Source organism: Dasypus novemcinctus, chromosome 8 (genome assembly GCF_030445035.2).
Source record: "Dasypus novemcinctus isolate mDasNov1 chromosome 8, mDasNov1.1.hap2, whole genome shotgun sequence".
In the NCBI taxonomy this organism is placed as follows: Eukaryota; Metazoa; Chordata; class Mammalia; order Cingulata; family Dasypodidae; genus Dasypus; species Dasypus novemcinctus.
The window spans coordinates 84,850,770-84,862,974 of record NC_080680.1 but is presented as its reverse complement, the minus strand read 5'-3'; the positions used below and the strand labels follow the sequence as shown (position 1 = coordinate 84,862,974).

Sequence of the window (12,205 nt, the reverse complement as noted above, 5' to 3'; positions counted from 1 at the left end):
CAGCTTGTTAAGAAACACGCACACACAAGACTTCACAGTTGGGTACATGATGAGCTGGGATGGAAGCCACTGATACCATGGCCGTCAGGCTCCCAACACACCAGCCATGGGTGCGGGGCGTGGGGGGGGGGGTGCTTCAGGCAGCCTACTCCACAGCTCAGTTTCCCCATCTGTACAATGGAAGTAATAATGGCATTTCGTTCACAGGATTGTTGTGAAGTGCTATGTGTTCATTCATGTGGCACTCTCAGAACGGTGCCTCCTGCAAAGTGAGCGGTCAAGTATCAGCTCTTATTTACTCAGCAGCCTTTCTTTAAGGTACAACGTGACTGGCTTATACAAATAGTAAAACAAATTCTCTGAAGGTTTGTCAGAGAGACAGTCTGATAAAACACTGTTTTCCAAGCGTTAGTCCTTCTAGTAACCCCTTCATTGTTTTCCCATATCCATTTTATATATGTATGTATGTATGCTTGAACTTGGTAATAGCTTTTCTGAGATATAATTAGCATCAGTGCAATCAATGTTAGAACATTTTCATCACCCCAAAAAGAAACCCTGCTTCCTTTAGCCCCCACTGCCCCATCCCCATCAGCTCTAGGGAACCGCTAATCTATTATACTTTTTGTCTGTATAGATTTTCATATTCTAGGCATTTCATATAAATAGAATCATGCAATATATGTTCGTGCGTGTGTGTGACTGGTTTCTTTCACTTAGTATGTTTTCAGGGTTCATTCATGTCGTAGCTTGTATCAGTATTTCATTCCTTTTTATATCTGAATAATATACCATTATATGAACCTAACACAGTTGTTTATCCATTTATCCATTGATGGACATTTGGGCTGTTTCTACTTTTGGGCGATTATGAATAATGCTGCTATGAACATTTGTGTAGAAGGTTTTGTGTGCACATATATTTTCATTTCTCTTACCCAAGAGAATTGCCTTGGAATGGAATTACTGGGTCACATGGAACTCTATGTTTTCCCTTTTGAGGAAATGCCAGACTCTTTCCCAAAGCAGCTGCTCCATTTTACCTTCCCACCTGTAAAGGTAAAGGTACATACAGGTAAAGACTGTGAGGGCACCAGTTGCTCCGTATTCTCTCCGGCACTTGCTATTATCTGTCTTTCTGATAATAGCCATCCCAGCGGGTATGAAGTAGTATCTCAGTGTGGCTTTGACTCACATTTTCTTGATGGCTAATGATGCTAAGCATCTTTTCATGGGCTTGTTGGCCATTTGTGTATCTTCTTTGGAGAAATCTGTTTGAATACTTTCCTCATACTTTAATTTGGGTTATTTGTTGTTTTATTACTTAGTTGTAAGAGTTCTTTGTGTATTCTAGGTATGTCCCTTATCAAATACATGATTTGCGAAATTTCTCTCCCATTCTGTGGGTTTTCTTCTCACTTGCTTGATGATGTCTTCTAAAGCACCAAAATATTTCATTTTGATGAAGCCTAATTTATCTTCGTTTCTTTGGCTCCTTGTGCATTTGGTATCATATCTGAGAAACCATGGCTTAATCCAAAGCCATGAAGATCTATGCCTATGTTTTCTTCTAAGACTTTTATAGTTTAGCTCTTCCATTTAGATCTTTGATTCATTTTGAGTTAATTTTTATATATGGTGTAAAGTAAGCATTCAATGTCATTCTTTTACAGTCTTCATTTTATTTACTTACCTTTTTTTTCCTTTTTAAAAAATATTTTCTTTAATATGCTTTTTTTGTATTTTATTTGTTTGTTTATTTCTCTCCCCTTCCCCCCTCCTCCCCCCCCAGTTGTCTGCTCTCTGTGTCCATTCACTGTGTTCTTCTGTGACTGCTTCTATCCTTAACAGCGGCACCTGGAATCTGTGTTTCTTTTTGTTGCGTCATCTTGTTGTGTCAGCTCTCCCTGTGTGTGGCACCACTCCTGGGCACGCTGCACTTTCTTTCGTACTGGGCAGCTCTCCTTATGGGGCGCACTCCTTGCGCATGGGGCTCCCCTATGCAGGGACACCCCTGCGTGGCACGGCACTCCTTGCGCGCATCAGCACTGCGCATGGGCCAGCTCCACACGGGTCAAGGAGGCCCGGGGTTTGAGCCGCGGACCTCCCATGTGGTAGGTGGATGCTCTATCCACTGGGTCAAGTCTACTTCCCTAATATGCTTTTTAAATTTTGCCTCACTTAAATAATAACATTTTTAAATCCCAGGCTTGGTGAGTCTGGTAATTTTTTTATTCATTGTATTAAAAAAATAAATAACATCTATTAAACTGTTTTACCGTTCATACATGTGCCTCTGCTGATCACCTTGCATTCCCACTTTGGGAGGCCATGTAATTTTGATGACTATTAAGATGAGGAAGCAAAGAGCAGGGCCTGATCTTAGGAAAGGGTTCCTCACAGAAGTGACAATTGGCCTCAAAACTTAGGAGACGGGAGTGGAGGCTGGCAGCACCTTCCAGGCTGAGGGTGGAGTTTTTGCAAAGACCCAGAAGAAAGAAGGCTGGGGACCCAGGGCGGACAATGAGAGCAGCATTCTGTGAGAGAAAGGACGAGAAAGTGCTGAGAGTGGGAGGGTGCGCAGGGCCAGGTCAGCGGGGGCCTGGGCCCTGGAGAAGAGCCCGTGCTCTCCTCTGTGAGCCTGAGGGGACCACAGAAGGATCTGAGTTGGTGAATGCCACAAGCTAATCCGACTTGCTCATGAGCAAACTCACTGTGGCTGCCCAACGCAGAGTGGACGAGGGGGGCAGGTCCGGAGCCAGGGAGACCAGCTGGAGCCTGCTGCAGGAATCTGACACTAGACCAAGGCATTGCAGGTGGGGATGACAGCCAGAGTGGAGCCTGCAGGGAGGGAGGGGTGTGGAGGAGAGAGAAAGAGCAAAGTTGCCCCCGCCCGGAAAGATCCTGCAGGGAGCAAAAGCCATCCAAGCAAAGGAATGGCGGACTCGGAGTTGAGCAGTCAGCTTGGTGGGGAGCCCTTAGCAGCTGTGTGATCTCAGGCAAGTGAAGTAACCTCTCTGGTGCTCATTTCCTCAGTCGAACAACCTGGTTAATAGCACAGACTCTGGAACTTGACTATCTTCGCTACCTCTTTATTAGCTGCAAGCCCTTGGGCTTGTCTCTTCACCTGTGGAGACACGACAAGGGGTAATGATAGTTCCACCTCCCAGAGCTGTTGTTGGGATATGTCAAAAGAAACGGAGTCACCAGTGAGAATCAATAATCAATATAACAGGTTTATTGAAAGGCTGGAAAATTTCAAACTAAAGTGAGAGTCTCAAATTGTTAGTAAGTTATGTTGGCTTATAAGGCAAACGGAATTTCCAAAGTGTTCATTACAATAATTGGTTGACATTTAGGTTCCTTCTTATTAAAGGAGGGTCTTACAGAGTGGAGAGCGATTGTAGATTAGTAACTATAGTCTACTTATCTATTTCTGAAAGGTTAGCGCTCCCGGACCCAAACCAGCTTATTGCCAATTGCTGCTTAAACAGCCACTTCTGCAGGGTACGCTCCATTTTCTCTGAAAGCCCCTTTTTTATTTTTAACTTTTGGAAAGGACCTGTCAACTCTCGGAAAAGGGGTCGCTCAGGGCAACACCAGGACAGGCAGCCGTTTCATTTTACTTAACAGGCGTAATAGGACCATGCACGGAGAGCACCCACCACAACACCCGGCCCAGAGCCGCCCTGCGAGCCAGGAGGTGCGAGGCCAGGCTGTGTCCTCACCGCCCTGTCTGGCCTCCGCAGCGCCGTCGAAGGAGCCAGCCAGGGAGCAGACAGGGAAGTTCTTCAGGGTGCACGCGCAGTGGGAGATGAGGGGAAGGAGCACTCAGAAATTCAGCGCAGGCCCCTCAGCCCTCTTGGCCCCCTTTCCCACTCCCAGCTCCCAGTCGGCTTTATGGAAAAGCCCTCGTCCTTGCCGCGCGCAGGTCCGCAGGCTTGCTGAGCACCGACCTGCTGCCTCTGGGGCAAGGCCACCTCTTCCACCGTGCTCAGGTCTCCAGGAGCCCCAGCGGGCCAGGCTGCCAGTGCTGGGGGGCTTCCAGGCTGGAGAGAGAGGCTGAGCAGCTAGAACAAGCCAGAGGTGGGGGGGGGGCGGGGGGGGAAGGAGTGTGGATACAAGGTGAGACTCTCCTTGGAAATGAAAGCTCTCCCCGTTATCCCTGTCTCCACAATAGGTGAATCTGCAGGCGACCCTCTAAGGTGAGAGAGAAGAGAGGCACCCAAAGAAACAGCAGGGAGACCTGTGGAGTCAGGGAGAGATGCATAGAATCAGAGAGACACTGAGAGAGGGAGAAAGACCCAGAAAGAGAGACACAAAGACAGGGAGAGACAGACACAGGGACCCACAAAGAAACAGAGAGAGATGCAGAGACAGAGAGAGACAGGCAGAGAGATGGGGACGAGAGAGGCAGAGAGACAGAGCAACGGAGAGAGGGACACAGAGACAGCCAGAGGCTGAGCCACACGCATAAACACCACGGGCAAATGCACACACACTCGGGCAATGCCGCCAGAGCCACCTGCAAACGTCAGGAAGACCGAGACGGTGGCCCGAGCTAAGTGCCCTCCCACGACGTGCCCCTCGCAGCAGCCCTGGAAGGACGCCGCTTCTCCCTCTTGGTAGAGGAGGCATCACACTCGCTCCAGGTCATAAGCCAGAGAGGGCGGAAAGGCCAGGCATTCTCTCCTGCTCCCCTGGGAGAGGGGGCTGGGGGTGGGGGGCTAGCCCGGGGTAGGGACCGGGCAGAGCTGGGGGCAGGGACGGCCATCTGGGTTTGGGTCAGGAGTAACCAACCGCATGACCTTGGCCAGGCTTCTCCCCGACCTGGACCACCTGGGCCTGTCCAGCTTGACATCCCCCAACTCTCCTGCTATCATTATTCCAATATGCTTCGCAGATTCAGCTGGTGTCTTATGCATTTTTAACAAGCCAAGGTCAATGTTATCACCTAAACTTGAGCTGGCAATCTTTTCTTTATGTAGCTGATATCTAAAAATATCCTTTCCTCAGGCCAGCAGCTTGGAGTACATTCCTGGTTCCATACAGCTGGGATGTTCCTCTCCAGCTCGCGCAGTGGGACGTTAAACAGGAACTCAGAAGGGAAAAATTAAAACCTTCTGAGGTCAAATACATTTAGCAAACAAACTTTTCTTAGACAAAGACCAACAGGTTTCTTTCCCGCAGGACTTGTCAGAGCCTTTAACACACTAATGTGCACTGTGACTCTTGGACACGTAGATGTCAGGGATCAGGGTGTGGAGTACTGACTTTTCTTAGCAGAACCGTCACTAATAATGAACATTTATGGGGTGTTTACAATGTGTGGGGGTCAGAGAGCACGATACATATTGACTAAAAGGATTTTACCACAGGACCCTTCTTTGCCAAGGACCATCTCCGGGGTCTAATGTCCCTGGAAAGAAGAGCCCCCAGTGTCATCGGATACCTGCCCATCACCCTCTGTGCCTTGCCCAGAGCTGAGCACATAGTAGGCCCACAGTCCATATGTGGTGGTGGAGGGATTGGAACTTTGGGAAAAGTGAACAGGCTTTCTCATGCTCCATTTAGTTCAGCTCCACATTGAGGAAAACACGGACAGGGTTACTGTCCAGGGTGCAAGGGAAAGACAGAGTTTAAATACCACTTAAGGCAGCACCGGCTAATGCCACAGTACATTGGCTCTGCATAGGAACTGTATTCCAGAGAGTTCAAAAGACGTTCTTTGACTTGGGGATTGAGACTCACAGAACAGTGGAGTCTGTGAATCATGTTTTCCCAAGCAGTCCCCCGAGGAGAAGGACCCGCTTCTCCTCCTGAGAGAAAAGGTGTGAGCTCAGGAGCCACTGCCACTCTCTCCCCAGTCCAGCTCTGTGGATTTTTGTTGTTGTTGATTTGTTTTTGGTTTTTTTTTTTTAATTTTTAAAAAGATACTTAGATTACATAAATGTTGCACAGAATACATAGAGGATTCCCATATGCCCTGCTCCCCACACTTTCCATATTTTTCCACTTGGCAACACCTTTCATTAGTGTGATGCATTTGTTCCAATTGATAAACACATTTTGGAGCATTGCCACTAAGCAGGGATTATAGTTTACATTGTAATTTACACTCTCTCCCACTCAACTCTGTAGGTTATGGCTGGATATATAATGGCCTGTATCTGTCGCTGTAATGTCATTCAGGACATTTTTTTATCTGCTTATAAATGTAATACCTGCCCATGTAGTGAATGTAGAAAACCCGAAAAGTGACAAAGAAGAAAATAAAAATAATTCACAATCCCATTCCCTCCCTACCTAAGACAACCACAGTGGGTACTTAGATGTATTTTCTTTGGGTCTTTTTGGTATAGAGATGTGTATTTTAAACATTATTGGAAGCCACAATACAACCTGGGATCCTACCTTTTTACAATCCACGTTCTACTCCATGGTTCACCTCTTGGACTCTGGAGTCAGATAGCTCTGAGTTCCAGTCGCAGTTACATGTCTGAGCAGCTCTGTGACCCTCAGCAAGACACTTCACCTCTCTGAGTCTCCATTTCCTTTTCTGTAAAATGAGGCTGATCATAGTGCCACTTCTTGTAGTCGTTGGAGGACTGAGTGGGACACCTGCCAGGTGCACAGTGAGCACTTGGTAAGTATGGCCTTTTCGTTCACAGTAGGAACATTCCCCATGGCCGGAAAGCACGATATTTAATAGTTTTCTAATGTTCCATTGCGTGGCCGTACCTTCATTGCCTTACTGCTCTGCAGGACAGCCTGAGCTCGGAGCCCCAGGGCTGGTGGAAGCAGGGGGTCACCAGGTGAAGACAGCGGCCAGGCCCCCTGCCCAAGGGCAGCCCCGCAGGAGAGCCCTCCTCGCCAGTCAGACGGAGACCAGCAAGGGGAGGGGCGCAGCAAGCGCCAGGGGAAGGGTCTGGCAGGTGGGGGAGCCACGAGGAGTTCATAGGCCACTGAAATTAACAGTTGAAAGTAGAGACCGTGGGAGACCCCCGTCGGCTGGGATTAGAGGAGTGCTGGAGAGCAAAGCCCTTCGCCCAGCCCATGGTGGGGCAAGGAGAGAATTCAAACCCCGGGCCTCCCTGACCCATGTGTTGCTGGCCCATGTGCGGTGCTGATGTGCACAAGGAGTGCCCTGCCACGCAGGGGTGTCCCCGCGTAGGGCAGCCCCACGCACAAGGAGTGTGCCTCATAAGGAGAGCCACCCAGCGCGAAAGAGTGCAGGCTGCCCAGGAATGGCACCGCACACACGGAGAGCAGACACAAGATGACGCAACAAAAAGAAACACAGATTCCTGTGCTGCTGACAACAACAGAAGCGGACAAAGGAGATGACGCAGCAAATGGACACAGAGAGCAGACAACCAGGGCGGGTGGGGGGAGAGAAATAAATAAATAAATAAACCTTTAAAAAAAAAAAAGAGCTAGAAAAGAAATGTTGGAGACGCATCGCAAGAGCCACCTTTGAGACGATGGGGCTCAGGAGGCGGGAATGCCACGCAGGTGGGCGAACCTGGTGGGAAGTAGGGGCCTCCGCCCCCCAGGCTGCCATCCTCAGTCACCGGCCAGCTTTCTCAACGGTCTCCCTGCCTTGGCTCTTGTGCCCCTGACAAACCATTCTCCACGGCGAGGCCACAGTGATATCACAGAACGAACCAGAGCAGGACACGTCAAACCTCCCGATGGCTCTCTGTGGCTCTAGAATAAAACGCAGCCTCTGGGTCAGGTCTGACCCTGTTCCGCCGTCTGGGCCTCGTGGTTGAGTGGCCCTCAGCCCAGGGGCTTCCTTCGTGCTCTTGCCTCTTTCTAGAAGATCTTTCTTCCTTGCCTGGCTAACTACTCTGCCTGGAAACCTGTCCTGCTCCCCACAGACCTCTTCATGTAACACCTGAGCACTTAGAACAACTGAAATTAATCCACGGCTTGTGAGTATTTATGATGAAGCCTCTCCTGTTAGCCCCGCCGTCAGAACAGGGAGCCCTCTGCCTGGTTCACCACTACACACACGTTTCCCGTCTCCTAGCCTGGCGCAGAGCAGATTCCCTAGAAATATTTTTCTTTGCATATTTTAATAAAAATAGGGCTCTACTAAACATGCTCTGCAATTTGCTTTTTACAAATATTGACAATATATCTTGGAAATCTTCCCAAATCAGAGTATGGAGCACTCTCTCTCTCTCTCTCTCTTTAACTTTTTATTATGGATAGTTTCTAACATGCATACAAAAGCAGAGAGAAGCCACTATAATGTACTGCCGTAGACTTGTCACCCAACATCATGGCCCTTCTTGTTTCCTCTATATCCCCACCCACATCCTCCCTTCCTGCATTATTTTGAAGCAAATCCCAGACATCAGATAATTCCATTGTGTACATATTTCACTGTGATTCTCTAAAAGATCAGGACTTCTAAAAACATGACCACCGTACCATCATCACGCCTAATAAACACTGATATCACCAAGTACAGTCGGTGTTCAAACTTCCAATGTCTTATAAACCTGCGTTCCATTTTTTCGTTTTTACAATTTGTTTGAATCAAGATCCAAGGAAGGTCCACACACTGCGACTGGCTGAAATGCCTTTGAGCTTTTTCACTAGCTAGGTTCCCCTCCCTCCACATCAGTTTCTGCCCCTCGCAGTTCATCCACCGACGAAACTGGGTCATTTGTTCTGGCGGGTTTCCCTTGATCTGAGTTTTGCTGATTGCATCCCTGTGGTATGGTTCAGAAGCTCCATTGTCCTCTGGACTTCCTGTAAGTTAGTAGCTGGAACTAGAGGCTTGATCAGATCAGTTGTCTAGGCAAGGTTGCCCTGAGGTGGAGACGTCTCTTCCAGGGGGAAGCCGTCTCCGGCTCAATGCCTAGAGACACTTGGTCGGTCGGGGTTGCTGAATGGTCATCTGTCATTCCTTCTTCCATTATTGGCTGGAGATGCCTCTATAAAGAGAAATTTCCCCTCGTCTCTCTTTGGTTATCCCGAGGTACAGTTTGTATAGGACAGGCAGGATGCGCACTTGATTCTTTCCCTTTATTTGCCAGTTTTCAGAATAATGAGTTGCCCATAAATATTTGAATGAATGGATGAATAATGCATGCGCAGATGAATTGACAGGGTTTTGGAGTCGGGGGTTTCCTCTGTCTGCCCTCAGGGTGTGGGCGAGGGCATGGGCCACAGGCTGAGAGCAGAGGGGCAGCTGCTGTCCCTGGCCAGGTGGACGTCTACACAGTGGGAGACAGGTGAGCAGTTCCGGGTACCTCTCAGCCTGCCTCGGTCGAGAGCTGAGATGATCAGAGGAAATGGCAGCGCCTGGCACAAGGGTCTCATCCCCCACCCCAGATGAGCTGTAGGAAACTGAAGCCACAGCAATGAAGAGTGTGGTCCAAGGGCAGTGAGTGCAGGGGCAGGCTTATGCTAGGGAAACGGCTCAAAACGGTGTCGTTCCCATGGTGGGAGGCATCGGGGATATTTTAGCCCAAAGAAAGTCAGTGCAGAGTTGGCTGGCGGGCTCCAGGGTCCCTTCCAGGCCACTCCGACACCCTCCAGGCCCCTCCTGGAGAGCCGGCTCCCCCACCTCTGCCAAATCACTGACATCTCTCCTCCCTCTGACCCGCCAGGTGCAAGTGCAACCTGCACGCCAACCTGTGCTCCGCGCGCGAGGGCAGCCTGCAGTGCGAGTGTGAGCACAACACCACCGGCCCCGACTGCGGCAAGTGCAAGAAGAACTTCCGCACCCGGTCCTGGCGGGCGGGCTCCTACCTGCCGCTGCCCCACGGCTCTCCCAACGCCTGTACGTACCCCGCAGGGCGCTGCCTCGCCCCCGGCCACAGCGCCACCGGGCCACAGCCAGCAAGGTCGCGTCTCCCCTGCCCTCCAAGCCCCGGGAGCTGCGGACCCCCTGCGTTCCTGCGTGTGCACAGATATACACACGCACTCCCGCCCACACCCCTTGGAGCTCGGCCCCCCAGCACCAGGCCTTGTCATCAAGCCTTTCCATCACACCTGCCTCCTGCCGAACTCTGAGCCGCCCCTCCAGCCCTGCCCACAGGGAGACCATGAGCAGCTGCTCAGCACCCTTCCTGCCGTCCTTCCCCTTCTTGCCCCTGAAGGCTGGGAGAAGGCCACCAGGCGTGTCGGGCAGCCAAAGGCCCCCTCCAGCCCGAAAGTGCTCAGCAGTGCCTCCCCCAATAAAGAAGGCTGACGGGCTGCTCACAACGTGTGCAGGCAGCGCGAAGTGCCGAGTGCCAACCTTCCCCCTTGATTCTCAGGAAGGCCCCGGGAAGTTGGTCTCTTATCCCGTTTTACAGAGGAGTCCTCTGAGGCCCTCGCCTGAGTCCCCACAGCTCCTGGCAGGGCTGTGCACTGTCCCCGGCCCGTGCTCTCTGCCCCCCAGCGGTCCACTCTGCCCCCCATCCCGACCCCGCGCCGCCTGTGCAGTCCCCTCCTGCTCAGCCTTCCCCTTGCCGGGGATGCAGTCCTCAGGGTTTGTCTGCACCCCTTTGCATCATGAACACTCTTTGGGAGACCCCTACCCCCAAAAACAGGGACCATTTGGTAAAAGGCAAGCAGGCGCCCAGCACAGTCCACAGGTGCAGCTGCAAAATCTTGACACCTAGGGAGCCCCCTACTGGAAGCAGAGAAGAGTCCCCGGTGGCCGGAAGGTGGGCTCTTCCCCTCCGCGCTCCCCCTTGTCATCTTACTGACATTATCAGTGCTTTGCACGTGCCAGGTGCCGTGCCCTGTGCCTTACACACCCCGTCTCATTTAGTCCTGGCAGCAGCCCCCGGTGTAGTGTTCCTATCAGCCCCCTCACCACATGAGCAAACAGTGGCCCAGAGAGGCTCTGTGCCCTCAGCACCGCCACCAAGTAAGTGGGTCTAACCTCCAAGCCGGCGCCAGCCAGCAGCCCCCTGCCCGCGACCGCTCGCCCACGTGGGCCCCCTTGCAGGAGTGGCTGTCAGTGCCCTCCCCCTGGTAAAAGACTTATGCAACGTTAGATCAAAGCTGGAAACCGCACAGTGAGGCCATGACAGGCCGAGCGTGTACCCGGGACGGTGCCGGGTCCTTGACCGGTGACTTGTCAGGTGCCGCGCGGCAGCCGCAGTCTTCAAAGGCGCAGAGGGCTCCGGGGCTGCCAAGTCCAGCTCCCACCCGGTGCCCCCCTCCAGCTTCTCAACCCCATATCTTTGTTGCCCAAACCCTTTCCTCAGTTGCTGTCACTTCCCTCTGACTCAGACTCGCCCTTGCTCTCCTCCATCTGCTCTGCCATTCCCTCTTTTTTTTTAAAGTTCAGCATAGGAAAGATAAGCTCCTTTTTAAAAAAAAAAATTTATTATTTTTTTATTTCTCCCCCCACCCCCTGTTGTCTGCTCTCTGTGTCCATTCACTGTGTGTTCTTCTGTGTCTGCTTGTCTTCTTGTCGGCGGCACCAGGAATCTGTCTCTTTCTGTTGCATCATCTTGCTGCATCAGCTCTCTGTGTGTGCGGCCCTACTCCTGGGCAGGCTGCACTTTTTTTGCGCTGGGCAGCTCTCCTTACAGGGTGCACTCCTTGCGCGTGGGGCTCCCCTACGCGGGGACACCCCTGCGTGGCAGGGCACTCCTTGCGTGCATCAGCACTGCGTGCAGGCCAGCTCCACACAGGTCAGGAGGCCCAGGGTTTGAGCCCTGGACCTCCCATGTGGTAGGCAGACGCGCTATCCATTGAGCCAAATCCACTTCCCTGCCATTCCCTCTTGCCTCCCTGTCTCCTTTCCAGTCTCTGCCACCCACTCCGTTCTTCTCCTGGGAAGATTCTCTGAGGTCTGCCCCACCTGGGCGCCCACCCTACGTCAGGCCTGGCTCCAGGTCAGCACAGGAGGGCCCGCTGCCCCTTGCCACGAAGTGGAGGCCGCCCTCCTGGCCACCAGGGATGGACAGACAGGCTGGCCGGGGCCTTTGCCTTCAAACCCTCCTTCCCTCCTCCCTGCAGGGGAAGCGGGAGCTTCCTCGTTGGGGAGAAGTTTCTGGAGCCAGCCCCTACTCCCTGACTCCCCGGGAGTCTCCTGGATTGCCTGGGAGGCCCCAAGACCCAGAAGGAGGGGTTTCTCCTGGATTCTCAGGAGCAGGTGGGTGAGGCTGCGAGGTACGACATGTCCTCAGCCTGCAGCTCCTTCACCTGGTCTCCCCCTCCTCTGGGCAACCCTTCTCAGGAA

General features: G+C 51.8%; 1 protein-coding gene across 2 annotated transcripts in view; it reads left to right on the top strand.

Moving 5' to 3' along the window:
• Positions 1–12,205, top strand: part of NTNG2 (netrin G2) — a 69,599-nt gene that overhangs the window by 44,686 nt on the left and 12,708 nt on the right. For both annotated transcript variants that reach the window (XM_071216880.1, XM_071216879.1), the window contains one exon: positions 9,630–9,802. In XM_071216880.1, coding sequence (XP_071072981.1) covers positions 9,630–9,802 — 173 coding nt within the window. The remainder of the gene's footprint in view (positions 1–9,629; positions 9,803–12,205) is intronic.